We start from the raw sequence: 19,384 nt of genomic DNA, 5'->3' as shown, positions 1-19,384 counted from the left end.
TAGTTTCATACATTTCTTCAAAATCTACCCTCCTTTGTTATGTTTTCCCTTCTGGGCTTCCAGACACATCTTCACTGCTGCAAATCAAATTCCAGTCCCCACCTATAAGTAATATTCCTTGCTGATTATTTCTCCCAGAATTTTCTTAAGCTCTATTATAGCAGTTTTAGGTGGAATATAAATACATACTAGTTATAATCCTTCTCCCTTGCCATTAGCCCCTTAGTACCACAAATCTACCATTATTATCATTTATCCTTTTCTGTCACTATTGGAACTCTTCTTGTAATTAATATAAGTACTCCTGTTTTCCTTTTTCCCCCAAGTATTCCACTGAAAAAACGTCCTGAAAACCTTTCTTTATCAAATTCACATATTCAGTTCTTTCCAAGTGTGTTTCCTGTGGCATAGTAATTTGTACTTTACAGTTTTTAATACAGATCACTACTCTTTCTTTTTTTGCATTTATTTATGAGACCATTGATATTTAAAGACATTACAGAAAGCATCATTGTGTTAAAAAGTTATTCCCACCTTTGATGTGTAACAGCTTTTTTCATTAAGTGTCTAGTTCCAGCTTTTGTCTTACATGAATACACTGTTTGTCAGCTTGAACTTTTATACAGTTTTTTTTTGTCATATCCTTTTCAGTCACATTTTATGAAACATTTTGTTTTATTAAAAGCCCTCAAACAAAAAAGCCAACACCCCCACCCCCCAAAAACCTATTGACTTAATACTAACACACAAAACTATGTACATCTTCAAATACTGACATTTTACCTCCAAATAGAAATGTGTCCCAAACTGACAACCACACTCATACTAGGGTTAACCTAAAAGAAGGGGTTATCCATGCTAAGACACATTGTACAGCCTGTACTTCTACTAAGTGCTGTCTAGTTTTATCTCGTCTTTATAGCTCTCCCAGCTGGGAAAACACTGGAATGCTTTCAGAAAATATCATCTGCTCATCATTCCTCTTTATCAGATTGCTTCCAGGGAGGCATGAGGACCAGATACATAATTAGTACTAAGCACACATTTATTTGCTAGAAAAATAGCTTTATAATAATCCGTGTTATTTTTCATTTACTTGATTTCTCTTAAAACTTGTTCTTAGATCAAGCTAAGTGCTTTAAATCAGTCATTCCCCTATGCAAGAATGAGAAAAAGTACATCACTTTTTCTTTTGTCATGCTCTTTTGACCAGACTTTTTTTCTTTTTTTAACCTTGCAGAGCCTACATTTCTTAAAACTGAACAAGGAGAAATAGAGATGAAGGGAGAAAGAAAAAAAAACAGGGCCACCTGTTTACACCAGTATCCCCATTACACTTAAACATAACTGAGAAAATTTTATTTTATAGCATGTAAAGAGAATCAGGGACTATAAAATATTACTTTTAAGAAAAAAAATTGTTTTACTTAGTTATATTTTCTGAACATTAATGACACTGCAGTCGGGTGTATGCTTTAGAGTCCCCTACAAGTTTAATAAAATCAAAAAAGTCCAATAATTCCAGATTTTCTTGTTCTGTCATGTTTGGCAAATATAATTATTGCTTTGTAATCCTATATTTGTCAATTTCCAAATTACTGGTTTTATACTTGTTCATCTCTGTCTCTCATGTCCTGCCTCTGCTTCATTTCCAGTGTCTCGATTCTTCTAGTTAACTGTTGTGATTTTTCCTGCCCTCAAGCATTTTCACTGCACAGTCTCTTTCTGGTCTTTATTACCAGAAGAACAAGAAGCAGAATCCCCTTCTGTTTTACAGCTCTGTTTTTGTTGGACACACTTTTGTATTTTCTGCTTAGCATGTACTGCATCAAAAAATGATTTTGTCCCTCCGGAAAAGAATATTTTGAAGATAATTGGGTACAGCAGTTTGAATCTCGTGCTTGCTTCTCAACATTCCCTGGATAGCAAAATAAATTTACTCCTCTTCTGCCTGGTGTACAGTGAGTAATCATTCTCCACAAACACTCTGCCGTCTCCCACGTTTAGTACTTTGTCCTTATGCCACAGTTCAGATTCAACTCCTCCTGCTGGTAGGATTGCATTTTACTATTAAAGGTCTAGGTGGCTTTCTAATAGCAAGGTTTGGAGCATACACATGTGCCCTTTCAGTTAACACCTCCTGCTGTGGAATAGCAATCCAGTTGCTTAGTTGTGCTTTCATAAAATTAATATAGTCTGTTCCTTCCAGCTTCTCCAGTACAGCAGAAAATCTCAGGTTTTCCCTACATGCTCTGTCCTCTAATTCTATTATTTTTTGCTAGCCTTTTTTTTCATTTCGACCTCTGATTTTTGCAATTTCATTACCTCTTCTGAAAATCTGTTTAAAGCTTCTTCCATTGTTTTCCAGCCTTTAGTCATTTGAGTTCCATCAGTGATTCGTTAATCTTAATGAGGTCTATGTGCAATTGTCTTATACATTCCTCTGGGTTACTGGAAGTCATGTCTGGAGCTTGCACTGCTTTTTGCTGAACAGCAACAGTACTCTTCCCAGTTAGTGTTTTTCTTCGTCTCTCATAGCTGATTTTATTTCAGGTTCTCTGTATTTCTTTTTTCATGGCATCTAGCCAGTGCACTTACTAGCCAGTTACTGAAATTTACCCAGAAATGTAAGTCCAGTGGCTTTTTCTGCTGATTTTCCTGTCTTCACACTGGGAGAGCTAGAATTAAGCTGTTACTCAATGTGCAGCCATATTGGAAGAAGATGCCAGTCTTAGGTATAACTGCAATATATTAGAGCAGAATGAAATTTAATGCATGAAACTGTCACAAACGTAGGATCAAATGCAAAATAATCAAGTAGAACCTGTGAGAAATGGGTGAGATAATCAGGATTAATTAACAGATAGGCAGCCATAGACGAGCGAAAGCAAGAAGGACAGAGCCAAGGCAGAGCTGGGGGCAAAGGACAAAGTGAATAACCCTAGCCCAGAGGCAATAAATCACAGTCTGGAGGGAGAAAAAACAACGCTTTTGGGGGGGCAACAGGGTAACCCAAGAGAGGAAAGCCTTTAAAGGGCAGAGATGAGGGTGGAGAGGGTTACAAAAAACAAAGAAAACAGAAAGGAATGAAAACAGCCTGAAAGCAGTAACCTGTAACATAGGGCGGCGTCATACCTTATCAAATGGAGAAAAAGTACAAAGCAGAATGATAAGGTGTAAAGAAATGTGGTGCTGCTCCAAGAGAACAAATTAAAGGTAAAAGAGGGAGGGAAGATCATGTGCATACAGTACATGTGGGAGAAACGGACAGTGGTAAGAAGGGCATTTTATATTGCTCATCTCATACGTAAGAGCATTGCCTCCAGAAGAAAAGAGGTTATAACCCCTCCTGTACTCTTCCCTCATCAGGTCAGTAATAGAGTACAATGCTCCCTTTGGTATGTTCCTTTCCAAACACCTGCAGCAATCGGAGAGACCACAAAGATTTCTTACAAAGACAATTCATGGTCTGCATGATCTGTCTTATGCGGACAGACTGAAATCATTGTCACTTTACTCTGTGTCATACAGACTGCTCAGAGGCGACCTGTGCCTTGCATACAGAGCAATCTCTGACCCACCTTTAATGGAAATGCACATTCACAGATCAAATAGCACATAGGTCACTCGCTCAAAGGACCCATAACCGGGTATGTGATATCAACAGAACTTGCTGGAGAGACTGATATGTCTCACAGTTGCCCCACTTTTGGAACAAGCTTGCTATTCATGTTAAACAAAGCCCCTCATTGGCCCTACCTAGCATAATTTGGATGATTAGCTTAGTTAACTGGAAATTCATCCTGGGAGTTCCACCTGTGTCCCTCTTGGACAGGAGCAATAGGTGCTGATTTTAGTGTCTGCTTGAACCAGGCACCATTGGGAACATGGGTTGAACTTGGCTAGGCTTGTAAGGGCCCTGGGCCATTAGCCTAGTAACCTCCTATGATCCTGTAAAGCAGGGGGTGGCAAAAAGGGAATAGCAAACCTTTTCAGAAGGTGATTATATGTTGTGAAATGGGAGATGGATCATTTGGCAAGGAAGAATAAATGAAAAGACATGGACAACAGGGAAGTCTTATGCCCCAAACAAGGATATAGGGGACTTTTACAGCAGGTAAATTGAAGAATGGAATCTGATAGAAAGGGGTGAAGAGGAAATAATGCAGGGGACTTCAGTGTCACACTAGATCCCAAGAAAGATGGACTATTTGGCAAAAAAGTATAGTATAAAGATGAAAAGAAACTTAAAAAGGAACATGAAAGAAAGAAAGTGGAAAAGATATATGGAGGGAAAGTCAGTCTGAAAAGAGAAAGTACACATCAGAAACTGCTTGATTTAAGACAGTAGACTGGACAGGATACTTGGGAAGGAGGGACTCTAAAAATGGTGGAGGAGATAGAAATACAGAAGACACACATATCAGGTCCTGCAACAATAGTAATGACCGTAAGGACAGAGAGGAAACAAGGGGAGGGAGGAGACAGTAAAGGAGAACACTGTAGACAAAGAAAAATTGGGGAAAGAGTGATGGGATGGAATCAAAGTAGCAGAATAAAATCATGACAGAGAACAGGTGGGAAAAGAGGCAAGATGAGTAGGAGATAAAACTTGAAGAAGAACTTAAGGACAAAAGAAACAGTAATGCAGTGGAAGTAGAGCACTGGGACTGAAGGACTACTGGTGGATAAACAGGGAGGAGCAATGTAAGAAATCTAGCAAGGAAGTACAAAAAATAAAAAAGGTGAGAGAGACGTACCAAGTATTAGAAGAAAAGAGCAAGAGCTCATATAGGAGAATAGCAGGGTTAGAGAAACCTTTAAAGAGTAGTGCTAGTCTATATACCAGAAACAGGAGAAGGAAAAGGATGTCTATTTGGTTGTCATGGGCAGGGGAGAGGGGTACAAAGCAGAAGAAATACAGAGGGAGAAACGGAATGCAAAAAACACGATGGAGGAGATCAAAAAAGCAGTGATGGCAATGAAGGACAGAAAGGTTCGAGACCCGAATGGATACCTGGTAGAATTTTACAAGTGGACCAAAGAAGCAGATGGACAGTTATGAAGGCGGAATATAAAAGCATAAGTGAAACAGGGGAAATAACAGACAGAATGAAAAAGCTAGGATGGTAATTATCCAGGGGAAGGGGGGCAGGATGGAAGTAGAGAATTACAGACCATTCTCATTAATAAACACAGATGTCCAGGTGATGGCAAAAGTGCTGGCAAGGAGGCTGGATGCATACCTCTCAACCTTACCAAATTACGCAGTTCTTACTGAGTTTGGGGGTCCAAATGAATGGGTGCCACAATTCCCGAGTGGCACCCCTTCATTCCCAATTTTTTTCATTTATTTTTTTAAGTTTTTGAAAAATGCGCTGTCGGAATCATGTGAGCGATGACGTCAGCTCCGTCAGGGCTATCAGCCATTTGGAATTGAGCTCAAGGAGCTCATGTTGTCATTTCCGGCTGGTCTGGTTCAAATGTGAGCAGGAAATCTCACTTGCATTTACAGGGAAATTTATTAACAGCATCACTCGCTTTGGGTTAGAATGCAGGCCTTTCAGGTTACAGAAACAGGGAAGTTTCAACACAGCAGCATTCCTCCAATGTTTGGACGCTCCCTTTGGATCCAGGTTTGGCTTAACTCTGTGTGTTTGTGTGTGCAAAAATGCCCCCATGTAATACACCTGGTGGCTACAGGTATGCTAAAAAGAGCCTAAATTCCCTAGCCACCACCATTTTGCAGCTTTGTCCAGGTTTGTTGTGCTAAGAGTTGAGAGCTATGGTGAGAAGTGAGAACTGAATTTGTATACCCCCATATTGGCTTTGTCCAGGTGTTTTTGTGCTAAGAGGTTGAGAAGCTGAGCTATGGTGAGAAGTGAGAACTGAATCCACTAAATGATAGCCATTAAGTTTCAGTCTTCTATTTTTTTAGGAAACTACTGATTTGGTGTAGTGGGTTGTTGCTCTGACTGTAGTGCATAGGGTCCTGAGTTCAAGACTTGCCAGTGAAATGCATGGTGGTAATACAATATTTTATTCTAGTAACTTTCCAAAATTATACAAGCAATGGTTAAAATGTGTCCCTGGTAACTTCCTAGCCACCACCACTTGTGAGCTTTGTCCAGGTTTTTTGTTCTAAGAGTTGAGAGCTATGGTGAGAAGTGAGAACTGAATTTGTATTCCCCCATTACTGGCTTTGTTTATCCAGGTTTTTTGTGCTAAGAGGTTGAGAGCTATGTTGAGAAGTGAGAACTGAATTCGCTAAATGATAGCCATTAAATTTCAGTCGTCCTATTTTTTAGGAAACTGCTGATTTGGCATAGTGGTATTTTCCTCTGACTAGTGCATAGGGTCCTGGATTCAAGACTTGCCAGAGACATGCATGGTGGTAACATTTTATTCTAGCAACTTTCCAAAATTATACAAGCAATGTTTAAAATATGTCCCTGGTTTTTGACCTTTTGCCCCCCCCCCCAAAAAAAAAGCCTGAACTTGAAAATAAGTGCGAGAAGCTGTGCAAGATGCCTATGGCTTACACTGCTGTCATTCTGTTTATAGTGTGGGTGTGGAAGTAGACTTTTATGATGGAAATTTTTTGAATTGGGCAGTTTTGTCATCATTGGTTCATGCATTTTGTTTCATTGCCTACAGTACACCCTACTGGAAAAATATTCAAACAAATTTAAAATGCGCTTTAACAAGTGTGCTGTATTATACAAGGAATATCTTAATAACGTCAGGAAGATGTATCAAAGAAAAGAGCACATATATGTTTCTTGTTTTGTGTGCAAGGGGCCAATGATTTGAAAACAGCCCAAAGGTAATCTTTATTCACCACTGGCCAGATGCATTTTCTTTGGATGCGGTGTGGGTTTCAATGCTATTTCAATGAATGTGAGTTTCAAGGGCAGAGAAGTTTTAATGCCAAGTCTATTTTCACTGAGGCATTATTGCTTTGTTTAGCAGATGTCAAAATAAAATCCAAATAATCATTGTCAAAGTAAAGCAGTATGCACACATTAGTGTTTATGGTAAATGGGGCAAAATCGCCAGGTAATGGGACATTGGAATGGCTGCAGGGGGTCAGTGGTGCCATATTTTTGTTGTCTGTTCTTCAGTTTGCGTTTGAAAGTTGATATCCCACAATTCCATTGGAGTGGGTGGGGGTTACATAATTATGTATACAAATTAGATGTTAATCAGTGTACAGATTTGTACCTATTTTTCATGGGCCTTGTCCAGATTTTTGATGTTTCCAGGTTGAGAGGTATGGCTGGATGCAAATCTGCCAAGAACAGTACAGGAGGAGTAGAATGGTTTTGTGAAAGAAAGAAAATAGCAGAAGTGAATTTGTAAATACAAGTAGAATTTTTGGACAGAGAAGACCAAAATGGGTGAAAAAAAGGCAGGGATGGTCTTTAACATACATCAGGTCTTAGGAAGAGTCAAATAAGACTTTTCTGAGAGATACTAGTAGAAAGACAAATGGGGGAATATTTTATAGGACTGATAAAGGCAGTTTACAATGAGCCAAAAATAGAAGTAATGGAAAATGGAGGCATTTCCATGGCACTGAAAGTAATGTGGGGGATCACACAGGGATGTCCTCTCTTCCCATGGCTCTTCATGCTTGTCATAGAAGAGCTGGCGACTGACATGAGGAAAAAATTATTGCAACTTGAGAAGAACAAAAGTACAGTCAAGGTTCCTAATCTGTGCAGATGACTGCATGCTTGTGTCAGAGAATGTTGGAATGACCATAGAAAAAATAATGCTAGTTTTTGCAATGTTTGAAAGAGTCTGAGTTTAGATAAAAAACAAAGCAGTAGTGATCAGGGAAGGAAAAGGACATGGAGGAATTAGACACATTCAGGAGAAGGAATACCCAAAATATCTGGGATTATAAATAGGATACACATTAAGTGATACAATGCAAAATAATTTGGAGAAGAGGAAAGAGAAATTTGAAGGGATACTGGAGAGGGGAGGACATAAAGCATGCACACAGTTAGGCAGAGCCAGTGTGATTAGAATGATGATTCTCACAGTTATAATGCATATACAAAGAAACCTGACAATGGACCCAATCAAGACTAAACTAATAAAATTATTGAGGGACTTGGAATGGTAGCTAGAGAAAGGGAGAAGGGTCTCAAAAAAAGTTACAGCTGAATCAGAAAAAAATGGGACAAGGACTCCCCCATATAGCCAAGCAAACCATAGTATATATTTTACTTAGGTGGATAAAGAGTAAGGGGAAACCAAAAAGCGGGATGAGAGAGAGCAAATAGGATGGTCGAAAAATATAAAAGAATGAGTGAAAAGACTTGAAGACATGGGGTAACATGACACTGGAATAAGGGAAAGGAACACAAACTTGGGAAAAGGGAGGATGGGACACTTTCATAAGGAAGAAACAAGAACAAAATGGAAGGAAACTGGGCTATGAAAAGAGCAGGAATTAATGAAGGAAAGCATAATTCAAAAATTAATTAATACAGGGATGTGGGTTAATGCAAAATAAACGGTGGACATACAGCAAACTGAGAAAAATGGCTGGAGGAAAAAAGAAAAGAAAAAAAAAAAACATAAACACGGCAAAGGGAAAAGAAATGAGAGAAGGGAAATAATTGCCTCATGTGGAAAATGAGAAAACATGGGGAAATTAAAAACAGAATGATTTATAAAGACCTGAGGGGGAAATGGGGAAGTCAATAAAGAAAGAGATAAGAAAAGGGTGAGAGATGGGAGAGGGGTAGCAGACCATGGAAGCTGAATTGTAAAAATTTCTCAGAATAACATTGAAGATGCAGAAAATGCATGAAGTGGGAGGTCAGGTAGTAAAAGTGTTGCACAGATGGTGTTTCACACCAAAAAAGAGAGTAGGAAAATGGCCCAAACTGTTAGAGATGCATGAGAAATGTACATTATGAGAGTGTACCTGGGCAGAACAGATCATACATAGTGGTTCTGGAAGAAGATATATGGAAAAAGGGGGCAAAACTAATGGGAATAGAGCTAAAAGCGTAATAGCCTTAGATTGGAAAACAAGGAGTGAATGCCAGAAAAGGGAGATGGGCAGGACATTTATTAGACATTGTAAGAAGTATAAAGCAGGAGGTAATTAGAGGGGTGGTCAAAAAATAAAGGGAAAATAAAAGGAGGTAATGCGTTACTGCTAGTCAAAAGGGTGGGGCGAGGATGAAAGTAACTAAAATAGTAATGAGAAGCATCAAACCATTGGTGTAATGTAAAAAGTGCACCATGCATGAGGATTACACAGTATGTAATGGTTAACGAATATGACTAAAAAATAAAGATGAAACAAAATGTTTACTCTACAGTCTCCACTCTTCTCCCATCCCAGTCCTTTCTTGTAACCCTAGACTTCAAGGATGCATACCACCATATTCTAATTCACAAGGACCTAAAGATGTTTAAGATTTTTTGTGTTTGGGTTGCAGTTTGAATTTATATCTTTACCCTCTGGAATGTCTTCAGTTCCAAGAGTACTTAAATACTGTCTAGCTCTAGTACTTGCTTTCTGCAGACTTTAAGGAATCGGCAGTTATCCTTACTTGGGTGATTACTTCATCTTAGCAGATTCTGACCAACAAACCCATTCATTGTTTATCTTCACCATAAACCTCTTTCAAAAACTTTGTTTCAAGTTAAACTTGGAGAAATCCCATCTAATTCCATCTTGCCGTTTAACATTTCTTTGATACCCTTTGGAATTTCTCTCAAAATGGCCTTGCTTCATCTAGAAAATATTTAATTTTACTATTTACAGTTTTTAAATCTGGCTTACCAGTTTATGTCCGCAGCAGAAGAGTTTCTCAGAATTCTAGGCTATATGGCTTCAGCAATTCTTTTCATGGTCCCTTTTGCCAGACTTTATATAAGGATGATTTAGTTGTTCTTCAAATCAGTTTGGACTCAATGCTAGCATTCTTTGTCATTCCTAGGCTTAGTCAAGAAAGAACGCCTACATTGGGTAAATCAGAAACATCAAAATCCAGGTCGTCTTCCTTCTCCTCCATCTTCAGCTCAGTTTGAAACAAGAGATGCATCAGACTTTGCCTGGGGGGTGGTTTCCAATGGGATCAAAGTTAAGGGAATTTTGGATTCACTCCACAGAAAGAAATAGAACAACTTCAAAGAGATGACCTTGATAAAGGCATTAAAAGCCTTTAATCAGCTGTGGACTCCTGGACCACTTTTGGTAATTACAGTAATACCACAGTAACGTGGAAAATGAACAAATGGGGACCAGTAGGTTTTACCTCCTGTGAAAACTAGCTGTGATTACTTGGGACAGGCTTTGCAAAGACCATTCTCCAGGGTCTCTTGAACCTTCATCCTGCCTCCTCCCACATATTTTAAGCTGTATTGAAGAAAGCGTTAGTCAACAAATGTAAAATGCTGCACAAAAATACGAAATGCTGACTGCCACAAATATCCGGAGAAGAAGCTTCCCTGACAGAATGTAACAGACTTTAATATAAAATACAAAATTAATAAAAGTAAAAAAGTTAAGTGCTTTCACCCATTGCATATGGGCTTCATCAGTGGTGCAGCAGTAACATTGTTGCCTCACAGAAAGAGGTTCTCCCATTCGATTCTCGGCTAGAGCACCTTCTGTGTGGAGTCTAAATATCCTCCCTGCGGTCGAGTGGCATTTGAAAGACATGCGTGAATGGGCGTGCCTTTGTTGAAGGTTGGGCGTTGAGCTGGCACCTCGACACCATAAAAAATCTACTGCCAGTCATTAGCGGACCGGAGTTCTGCTGTGGCGACCCCTAACCGGGAAAAGCCGAAAGAAGAACAAGTCTAAACAGACTTAACAAATCGTTTCATTCCTTTGGAGCAAAATGAACTCCAGATGTTTAAAGACCTTTTTACATCTTAACACGATTAAATCGTTGGAAATCATTTACATGCCATTATGAGAAAATCTTATTTATTTTTCACATCCACATCCACAGATATGTGCATTCCTCTGTCATGAAAAAAAATGAATGCTTTAAAGATAATACTGCCCAGAAGTTTCTGTATATAGCCTGGCTGATACTCAGTCCCAGCTTTATATAACTGATGATGAGAAAAAACAGATCCTCTGGGATAGTAAGAATTGAACAGTTACCAGGCAAACATCATATGGTGTGACTGAAGCAGAGATTGAGGTCTTTCCATTCTGTGTTATCATGGTCTCCATTCAGTTTTCAGTGTCTCCTAAATGTTCCCTTTGATGAACCAAACTTCTAATTGACTGTGGAACCTAGACGGCTACAATCTGCATGCCTTTTGGTATTTGCCTACAAGAAGGCCTTACTCCTCCATGCTCAAAGAAACTGATATAGCCTATCTGCTTCCTACCAGCCCTTAATAGTGGTAAGCAAAATAGGTGGCTGGAGAGCAAAGACCCCACCAAGGAACCATTTAGTTTAAAAATACAAGAAAGAGTCAGAGCAAGATAAATAAACTGAAAAGATAAATAAGTTGATTCTGTAGGAGGCCTGCAGCACATAACCAGATGACAACCCTCTACTGCATCTTTTGAATATCTTACAACTTTGGACAGGTTACAGTTTTGGAAATACACCTAGAATCTGGCCTGTACAGCTGTCAACTACTTCCAAGCACTATTAAATTACCATAAAGATCTCCCTTCACCTACAAATGCAAGAGCATCCCATGCATTCATATCTGTCTCTGCCTTCATCTATATCTATCTATCTATATATATATATACTCATTGTCACACACATAAAAATGTGTATATATAATGTGTGTGTGCATATATATGTGTGTGTGTGTGTGTATATATATATATATATATATATATATGTGTGTGTATATATATATATATATATATATATATATATATACATACATATATATATATACATACATACAAACACACACATACATCTACGCTGCTGAACCACAAAATTCACTCAAGCCAAAACAAGAAAACAGCACATTTCCAGGCACTAACAGTCTACTGAAATTCAAACCAATACCACTCTAGTCTTCATATTGTGCAGCTGTGTGTGTATGTGTGTGTTTGTGCACATGTGTGGTTGGGAGTCTGCCTGCCTTTCTGTCTGGCTGGGTGACTTTGCCTCCATGCTGTGTGTGTGTGTGTGTGTGTGTGTGTGTGTGTGTGTGTGTGTGTGTGTGTGTGTGTGTGTGTGTGTGTTTTCAAACATATATGAGGAATAGAGAACAGACTTGGTCTCCTTGCCAGTCATAAAAAGGTCGGCACAACTGAGAGAAGAGTCTAAGGAAGGCTTGAAAAGGATGACCAAATGGGTAGAAAATGGCTTAATTATACACAAATGCAAAGAACTTCACCTCTGTTCAAACCATAGCTGGATGGTTTGGAACTAATGGTAACAAGAGGAGGAAAAGCATCCAGGGTGTTGATCAAACTGGATCTGGACTATGCAGAGCAAAGTATGTGTGCAATGATAAAGGCAAAAACAATAAATCCTGTATTTTATCCTGAGAGAGCTAGACAGCAGAAGCAAAACAGTACTGCTGCAACCTGGTCCTACCATGCCTTCAATATTTTTTGAATTTCTGGAATCCACACAAGGGGATGGACTTCAGACTGCTTGAAGGAGGGCAAAGGAGAACCACCATAAAGATGCATGGGATATGGGGTGTCAGAGAAACGGCAATGATGAGAGACTAAAGGAGTAGTTACATTTAACAGAAACCAAAAGAGACAGCATATATGTGATATGGGTGCACGAAGGGGGGGGGGGTGAAAGGGTTGTCCTGAATAGGAAGAATAGAAGTGGGACTATGGGCACAAGCAGTTGATTGATACTGGTGCTGATGTACTGTAACTCAGTAAAAACCTATTGGCTCAAAATCTCAATTTGGCAAAATGGAACCTGAAAGATCCTAGTTTTCTCACCTTTTTCAATGTAATGCAGTCTTGGAGATTGCTTATATCAAGTAAAAGGGAGTCTTGGTGGAAAAGCCCACTAAACAACACCAGTGGATAGTATTTGCCATTTCAGAGAAAAAGGTCTTTTAGGTTGGATTTCATCAAAAAATGCAATTTTGGGATAATAGGTCTTGCCAAGTCACACCAGAACTACTCCCTACTGCATCTCTAAAAGTATTTTTCCACGGAGAACACTATAGACCAATATAATCTGTTAGAATGGATGATGGAGAGGGAATCCACAAAGGCTTTCAACACAGTATTTTTTTTCAGATAACGAAGTGGTGAAGGAAAGGTAGAAATGGAGGCATGTCAGAATGTTAGCAGCATTTAAAACATTAAATAGAATAGCATAGCAATCACTGTCAGAAGAATTTCAGGTGTCATGGTCTCCTTTGATGTTAGGATGATCAGAAAGCTACAGTTCTATCCCTGCACCAGTGCTTGGGTTCGTGTTCCATTGCTGGCATTATAGTGCTTCATGCTAGTGGGTGTGATGCACTACTGAGGTGCTGTTATCTGGATGACGTATTAAAATAATGCCCCATCTGCCTAAGTTTGTTGCTGCTTAGAGTGATTGTAAAAGATTGTATGATACTTTGAAAAAGTGTAAAAATATTTCCCGTGTCCTGCCAAAATTTCCCCATGTTCATATCTATCTATCTATCTATCTATCTATCTATCTATCTATCTATCTATCTGTCTATCCCAAATTGGGCCAGCACTGAAAATAAGCTTTAGGCCAAGTGGGACTAACATAGTCACAAACTTAAATAATAAATAACAAAATGACAGCAAACGTATTTCACCATAAACCAAAACAGTGTAAGTTACTGTTACATAAAAAAAATATGGTTTCGTAAAAGATACCAAATGCCTAAAATTTTGTGCTCTAGAAGCTGTCTAACATAGATTCTGGAATGTTAACTGCTACAGGAAAAATTAAACTGGTTACAGAAACGTGTCAACTAATAATGAGCTAGGATTTCCTAACTCCCTTTCTTTCTTGCTAGGTGCTATGAAGCAAGCTTGCATAGATTTACCAAAGGATTGCATATTATGGTTAAAACAAGTAGCAGTAGCCATTTAAACATTAACCACCTGCAACTTGGAAGATCAAAGTGCTTTAACAAAGGATTCTGTAACTAGCTATCTCACGAGGCAAGCTATATTATGAGAACTCGTACTATTTTTATGTATAGCATATGAATTACAGAAAACCTGGCCAAAGTGAAAAAAGAACTCATAGCAATGACTTCAAGAAATTTTCTGATCATGAATTAATAGCACATGCCCTGCAATCCCTAGATCCTACTTGACTAACTCATGCCACCATATAGTCAGTAGCTCAGGAGGTAGCAAACTGACATTTGTTGTCGGAAGATCAGGGAGCTGTGTGTTCTGTTCTCACTTTAGGAGACTGGGTTGATTTTTTCAAATTGCTGACACTGCAGTACAGTATTAAGAGGGTGCCCCACTTCTAAGTGTGTTGTCCTTTGGATTAAACATTAAATCAAGGTCCCATCTGCTTAAGTTGCTAGTAGCTAAGGTGGATGCAAAAGATCCAATGACACCTGTCAAAAAGAGTAGCGGAAGTTTCCCTATGCCTTGGTCAAATTTCCCCTTGTAGTATAAGTACTGCCTCTGGTCTTCCCTGAAAAGAGGCCACTAGCCTAGTGGGACTAATTCTGTCAACAAAAGATAACTTAAATAAATGAATAAATCTTTATGTTGATAAATTGTTTTACTGTTTGTTTGTGATGTGTGTTCCGTAACTTGTCTTCGTGTTCTTTTTCATAAAATAATCTGTTATGAAATTAAAAATCTTTATGAATTGCTGCCACATTCCTTTCATGATAGCTAATTAACACAAGAAGTTCCTATGTAAATTTCATGCACAAGACATCGCCAGTATAACAATATTAATAAGTGACTACCTCAGTCCAGATACTGAACTGTCAAACTACTATTTGAATAATATGTACTTACTGATGTAAGCAGAATTCTTTAGTAAAACTGAATAGGAACAGATAGTAAGGAACTTAATTAGGGGCAATAATATCTCAAACATTGTATTACAAATATCGGGCCTTTCTCTTCATCTTCTGAAATGATTATAAAACAAGCACTTTTTACCGTGACAGTGTTATATTAACTCTTAGATTTAAAAATGACTTTACTAATGACATGTAAATGTTCTCAAGTGGTAATTATGAAGAAATTGTTGTGTTAGTTGTGAGTTGCATTTACATTGTAGTTAAGTGTAAAAAAAATACAACAAAACTGATATAGTGGATGAATTTAGTCACATAAAACAACAAATACAGAGCTTATCAAGTCCAAAAAGAAAGATAGTGTGATGAAATGAAAATCAAATCCCTTCAGGGAAGATAAAAAACTGATAAACATGACGGACAGAAATATGTAGACATTAGCTTGTAGGAAAAATCTCCAAATACCTATTTATAATGTTTAAAATTGTTTTACTGATTACTTATTTAATCAATAGTTAATAAGATGATTTTATGTAAAAAGTGTTGTATTATAATATTATATAAGAACTGGAAGCAATATACAATGAAATGTAATCTAAATGTGTATAATGCTAAATATGTATAAAGTTTATATTACATCCAATAAAATCCTTTGGGGAAAAATTAGTTTAAGCAAAACACAAAAATCTCTGTGCGGACTTATCACAGTATCATAAATAAATTTAAATAAATATGTTTAAAAGTCAGATACAAAAACAGCTCTTTATTCAAGTATATCAAAAATGGAGAGTGAGAAGCAAGAGTGCAATATTTTGATAACTTAACAAAAATGCATTTGACCTTAAAGATAAGTCTAATTACACGGTCTAACAGATTTAACAAAACATTTCTAAACTAGCAAAGGAAGTGAAATTGAGTTAAAATTCTGGGATAATATATCATATGTGAGAGATGAGGGTGTAGAAAAAAATAAAAAAAAAACAGAACAATAGCTCTGTAGGACCCCAACATATTCCAGATGTTTTCCTATATAAAAATGTCAGACCTCTTGCAATGAATATGTTTATGTTCTCATTTTACTTTAATATGGGTGTCAGACGACTGAGCTTATTTAGTCACACTGGTAATTGGTGAAAGTCCCCCCCCACCCCAAAAAAGATTAAACCATCTCCCCCCAATGTCATTTGCAGTGACATTGCTGTTGCACACCCTGAACTAATATGAATAACTCTAAGTTCGCAAGGCTTGGGACATGTTTGATCAACATGTTGATTACCTGTTTGACTAAATTGGCTTCATTATCCAAAACTCAAGGAAATGCAAGTTGCTTATATAATCATGTATTGTCACAGCATTTGTAATCCACCTGTCCCTTTTTACGGGGGGCAGTCCCACTTTGGGCAGTTATGTCCTGTGAAAAAAAAAACAACTAAAAAATGGCAAATGTCCTGAGATTTTAAGACAAAATATATTTCTTACGTTTTCTTTAATAGTTACATAAAACAGTTATTTTGTATCTGAAATACATAAATGTTGTATGAAAAAGAATAAGCAATGCAAATGCTACAAAAATAAGCTTTTATTTTGGCAAAAAGGTGAAGTTCTGTCCTTTCCACTAGCTGTGGGTATGTTTTGTCTTGGAAAAGCTCACATTTCTACAAACAAATGTCCTACATTGAGCATTTGAAAATGTGGCAGCCCTAATTTGTAATAGATTACTGAAAGCTGGGGTCATAGGAGAGAAGTGGTGATAGGTACTGGAGCTGTATATCAGATCCAGATAACTACTTGCTTGTTTAGCTGGTATGCTGTGTGAGTTAATGGAAATGATGGGTGCTAAACTGTCACAGAAACAATTGAGTGAGTTCTTGCTCATAGAACATGGTTAATATGGGTTTGTAAAGGAAAGACCATGCTTTGCAAGTTTGGTAACACCATTTAAGAAGGAACAGAACTGCTGCCCTACATGAAGGTCTGATAGTTTGCACAGCATATATGTATCTAGGAAATTCATTTGATAGAGCTCCTTGTGTAGGTATCCAGCTGAAGGATTTAAAAGTTACTTGTTATACTGTGTAATTGACTGACTTAAGAACTTGTTAAGTAACTGTGCATAGAGGATTAGGCTGTCAGACACGGTCCCACAATGCAGTTCACTAATGAGGTACTGCATGGCTTGCTATCAGGACATTTACAATTTGTTGGGATATTCTCAGTGATAAAAAGTAGGCAGTCAAATGCCTATGAAAAATGCACAGATGATTTCAGTGTAGTATTCTTATCTCCAACACAGATGTACAGTGGGGTATCTTGACATTGAATATTTGTGGCAAATAGATACCACTCTTGTATACTGCACAACAAAGTTGAGTTTCTTTGCTTGTTGAATATGGGCAGCTTGTGTTTGGTATTATCATTCTTCTTTCTAGGTCAAATATTACCTGGTCAAATAGTGAAAATGTATATATGGAATAAGAATGTGTTTATGTCCGGCTATAACAGAGTCATTATTTGTGTTTATGTCCGGCTATAACAGAGTCATTATTTTCATTGCAATAGAAGAACGGGTGGCTTTACACTCAAAATGGACATCGTGTTAATGACCCTTACAAGATCAAATTGCATCCGTAACTCTGATCACAAATTTTTCACAGTAGTTTGAAAGATATTTCAGGAGGCTCATCTAACATTCAGTGGAATCTTAGGTTCGTAGATTATTGGGTACTTACTAGGCTGGTGGCCTGTGAGGATCTTTAGAATCCTAGCCTTATATTTTCATTAGGTCTTATACTTTGCATATGAATAACCCAGAAATGAGCAGAACATTTACATGTTGTCAGTATCCATGAGAGACATGGGTGATTATACAATCTTAGGATAATACAGAGAAATAATTATTGTACTGTGTGAGACATCAATTCAGCCATTTATAAAATACCTTACCATTTTTTGTGCTTAAATAAAGAAATCTTTTCTATAACTTGAAAGTGTTGAAAGAATTCTTATAAAGAAAATAGTGGGGTTAAAAATTAAGCCACTAGAAAGAGCCTTTTCATTTGCAGATGAGTGACTTGTGCTTGGTATTTACGGTACAGTAAGCCCAAGTTCTTCATGAAACAGTTTGTCAGGAACACATTGCAGAGTCTGCTAGTTTGCTACCAAATGTAATACAAATTAAAGGAAAGAGAAAAAGACTTGGTTTGTGACAGCATCTGCTGAAATTACGGAACAAGCTACCACCTCCCATTAGAAAATGCATGCCTTTGTCTGCTTTTAAGAATTCACTAGATGATTTTATGTGAGACAAATGGATCTGCATGTCCTCCTTTATCTCTGCCAGTTTTCAGCTGTGGCTTTACTTTCTTTCCACTACCCAAAGATAGTAGGGGAACTGGTATGCCTGCAAGTTGTGTGTGTGTGTGTGTGTGTGTGTGTGTGTGTGTGTGTGTGTGTGTGTGTGTGTGTGTGTGTGTGTGTGTGTGTGTGTATGTCCTGCAACCGGCTGGCACCTCATACTTTCCTTCTCTGCATACCCATTGAGTGGCGGGATAAGATTTGGCTTTCCTCTGATCGTATAGTGGATTAATCAGGGTATCAGAGAATGAGTAAATGAAAGGAGGAGTGAATAAAGAAACTACAAATGTGGTCATATGATGCAACTTTCTACAAGATCAGTAGATTGCAGGCATCATATTCATACTTCTGAACATAACAAAACCTCCTGCTATGCCATCTCTTGGTTAATCTGATATCACCAATAGGAAATAAAGACTGCAGTAACTGGAGAAAAGAAAACAAAGCAAAGACTGCTGTAATTATTAGTGTGTTCTTGTATTACCTTTTTTTGTCATTGGTATTGTTCAAAGACATTTCTGTACTACACCATTAATTTTGCTGTGTTTCAGGGCTTCCCATTTTAATTTAGACCTCTGTTCCATTTTCGATTACCCTTAAAAATGTTTCACTTTTGCATATTTATAAATAACCATATGAATCAATTGTGTAAGTGTAAAGCTGTATAATTAGATTATAATATACATATTTGTTTCTGTTTTTTCAGCGGTTTACTGTGACTATTACAACCAACATTCTGCAAGTGGTCGGCTGTACAGTAAAAAAAGGAGAAATGAAGACCACTGCATTTGGCATTACAGACCTTGTCAGTGTTCACATTATAAGTCTGTGAGCTTTGAAAATACTGAAGGTAGGCACACTTTTATTATGTTTTAAAATATCGTAATGCCACGTTTATGTGATCATTGAAATTTGGAGTGAGTCTGGTACATACGAACACTGGAAATAAACTTTTAAGTTAATGTTCTTACAGAAAAAAATGTACATTTTATAATAAACAAAAATATGTAACTTTTATCATTCAGGGATCATTCCTTGGACCGATCCTTTTTGGCATTTACTTCTC

The 19,384-nt window shown here is 37.7% G+C and overlaps 1 protein-coding gene across 1 annotated transcript in view; it reads left to right on the top strand.

The window, feature by feature from the left end:
* LOC122791455 (mucin-6-like) overlaps window positions 1-19,384 on the top strand; it is a 1,068,266-nt gene that overhangs the window by 950,486 nt on the left and 98,396 nt on the right. Inside the window, exon 26 of the mRNA XM_044059200.1 lies at window positions 19,025-19,168. Within this exon, the coding sequence (XP_043915135.1) occupies window positions 19,025-19,168 (144 nt within the window). The remainder of the gene's footprint in view (window positions 1-19,024; window positions 19,169-19,384) is intronic.

This window comes from Protopterus annectens, chromosome 17.part0 (genome assembly GCF_019279795.1).
Source record: "Protopterus annectens isolate FY-2018-M chromosome 17.part0, PAN1.0, whole genome shotgun sequence".
In the NCBI taxonomy this organism is placed as follows: domain Eukaryota; kingdom Metazoa; phylum Chordata; order Ceratodontiformes; family Protopteridae; genus Protopterus; species Protopterus annectens.
The sequence above is the reverse complement of the archived record's forward strand: the minus strand, read 5'-3'. Positions and strand labels throughout refer to the sequence as shown.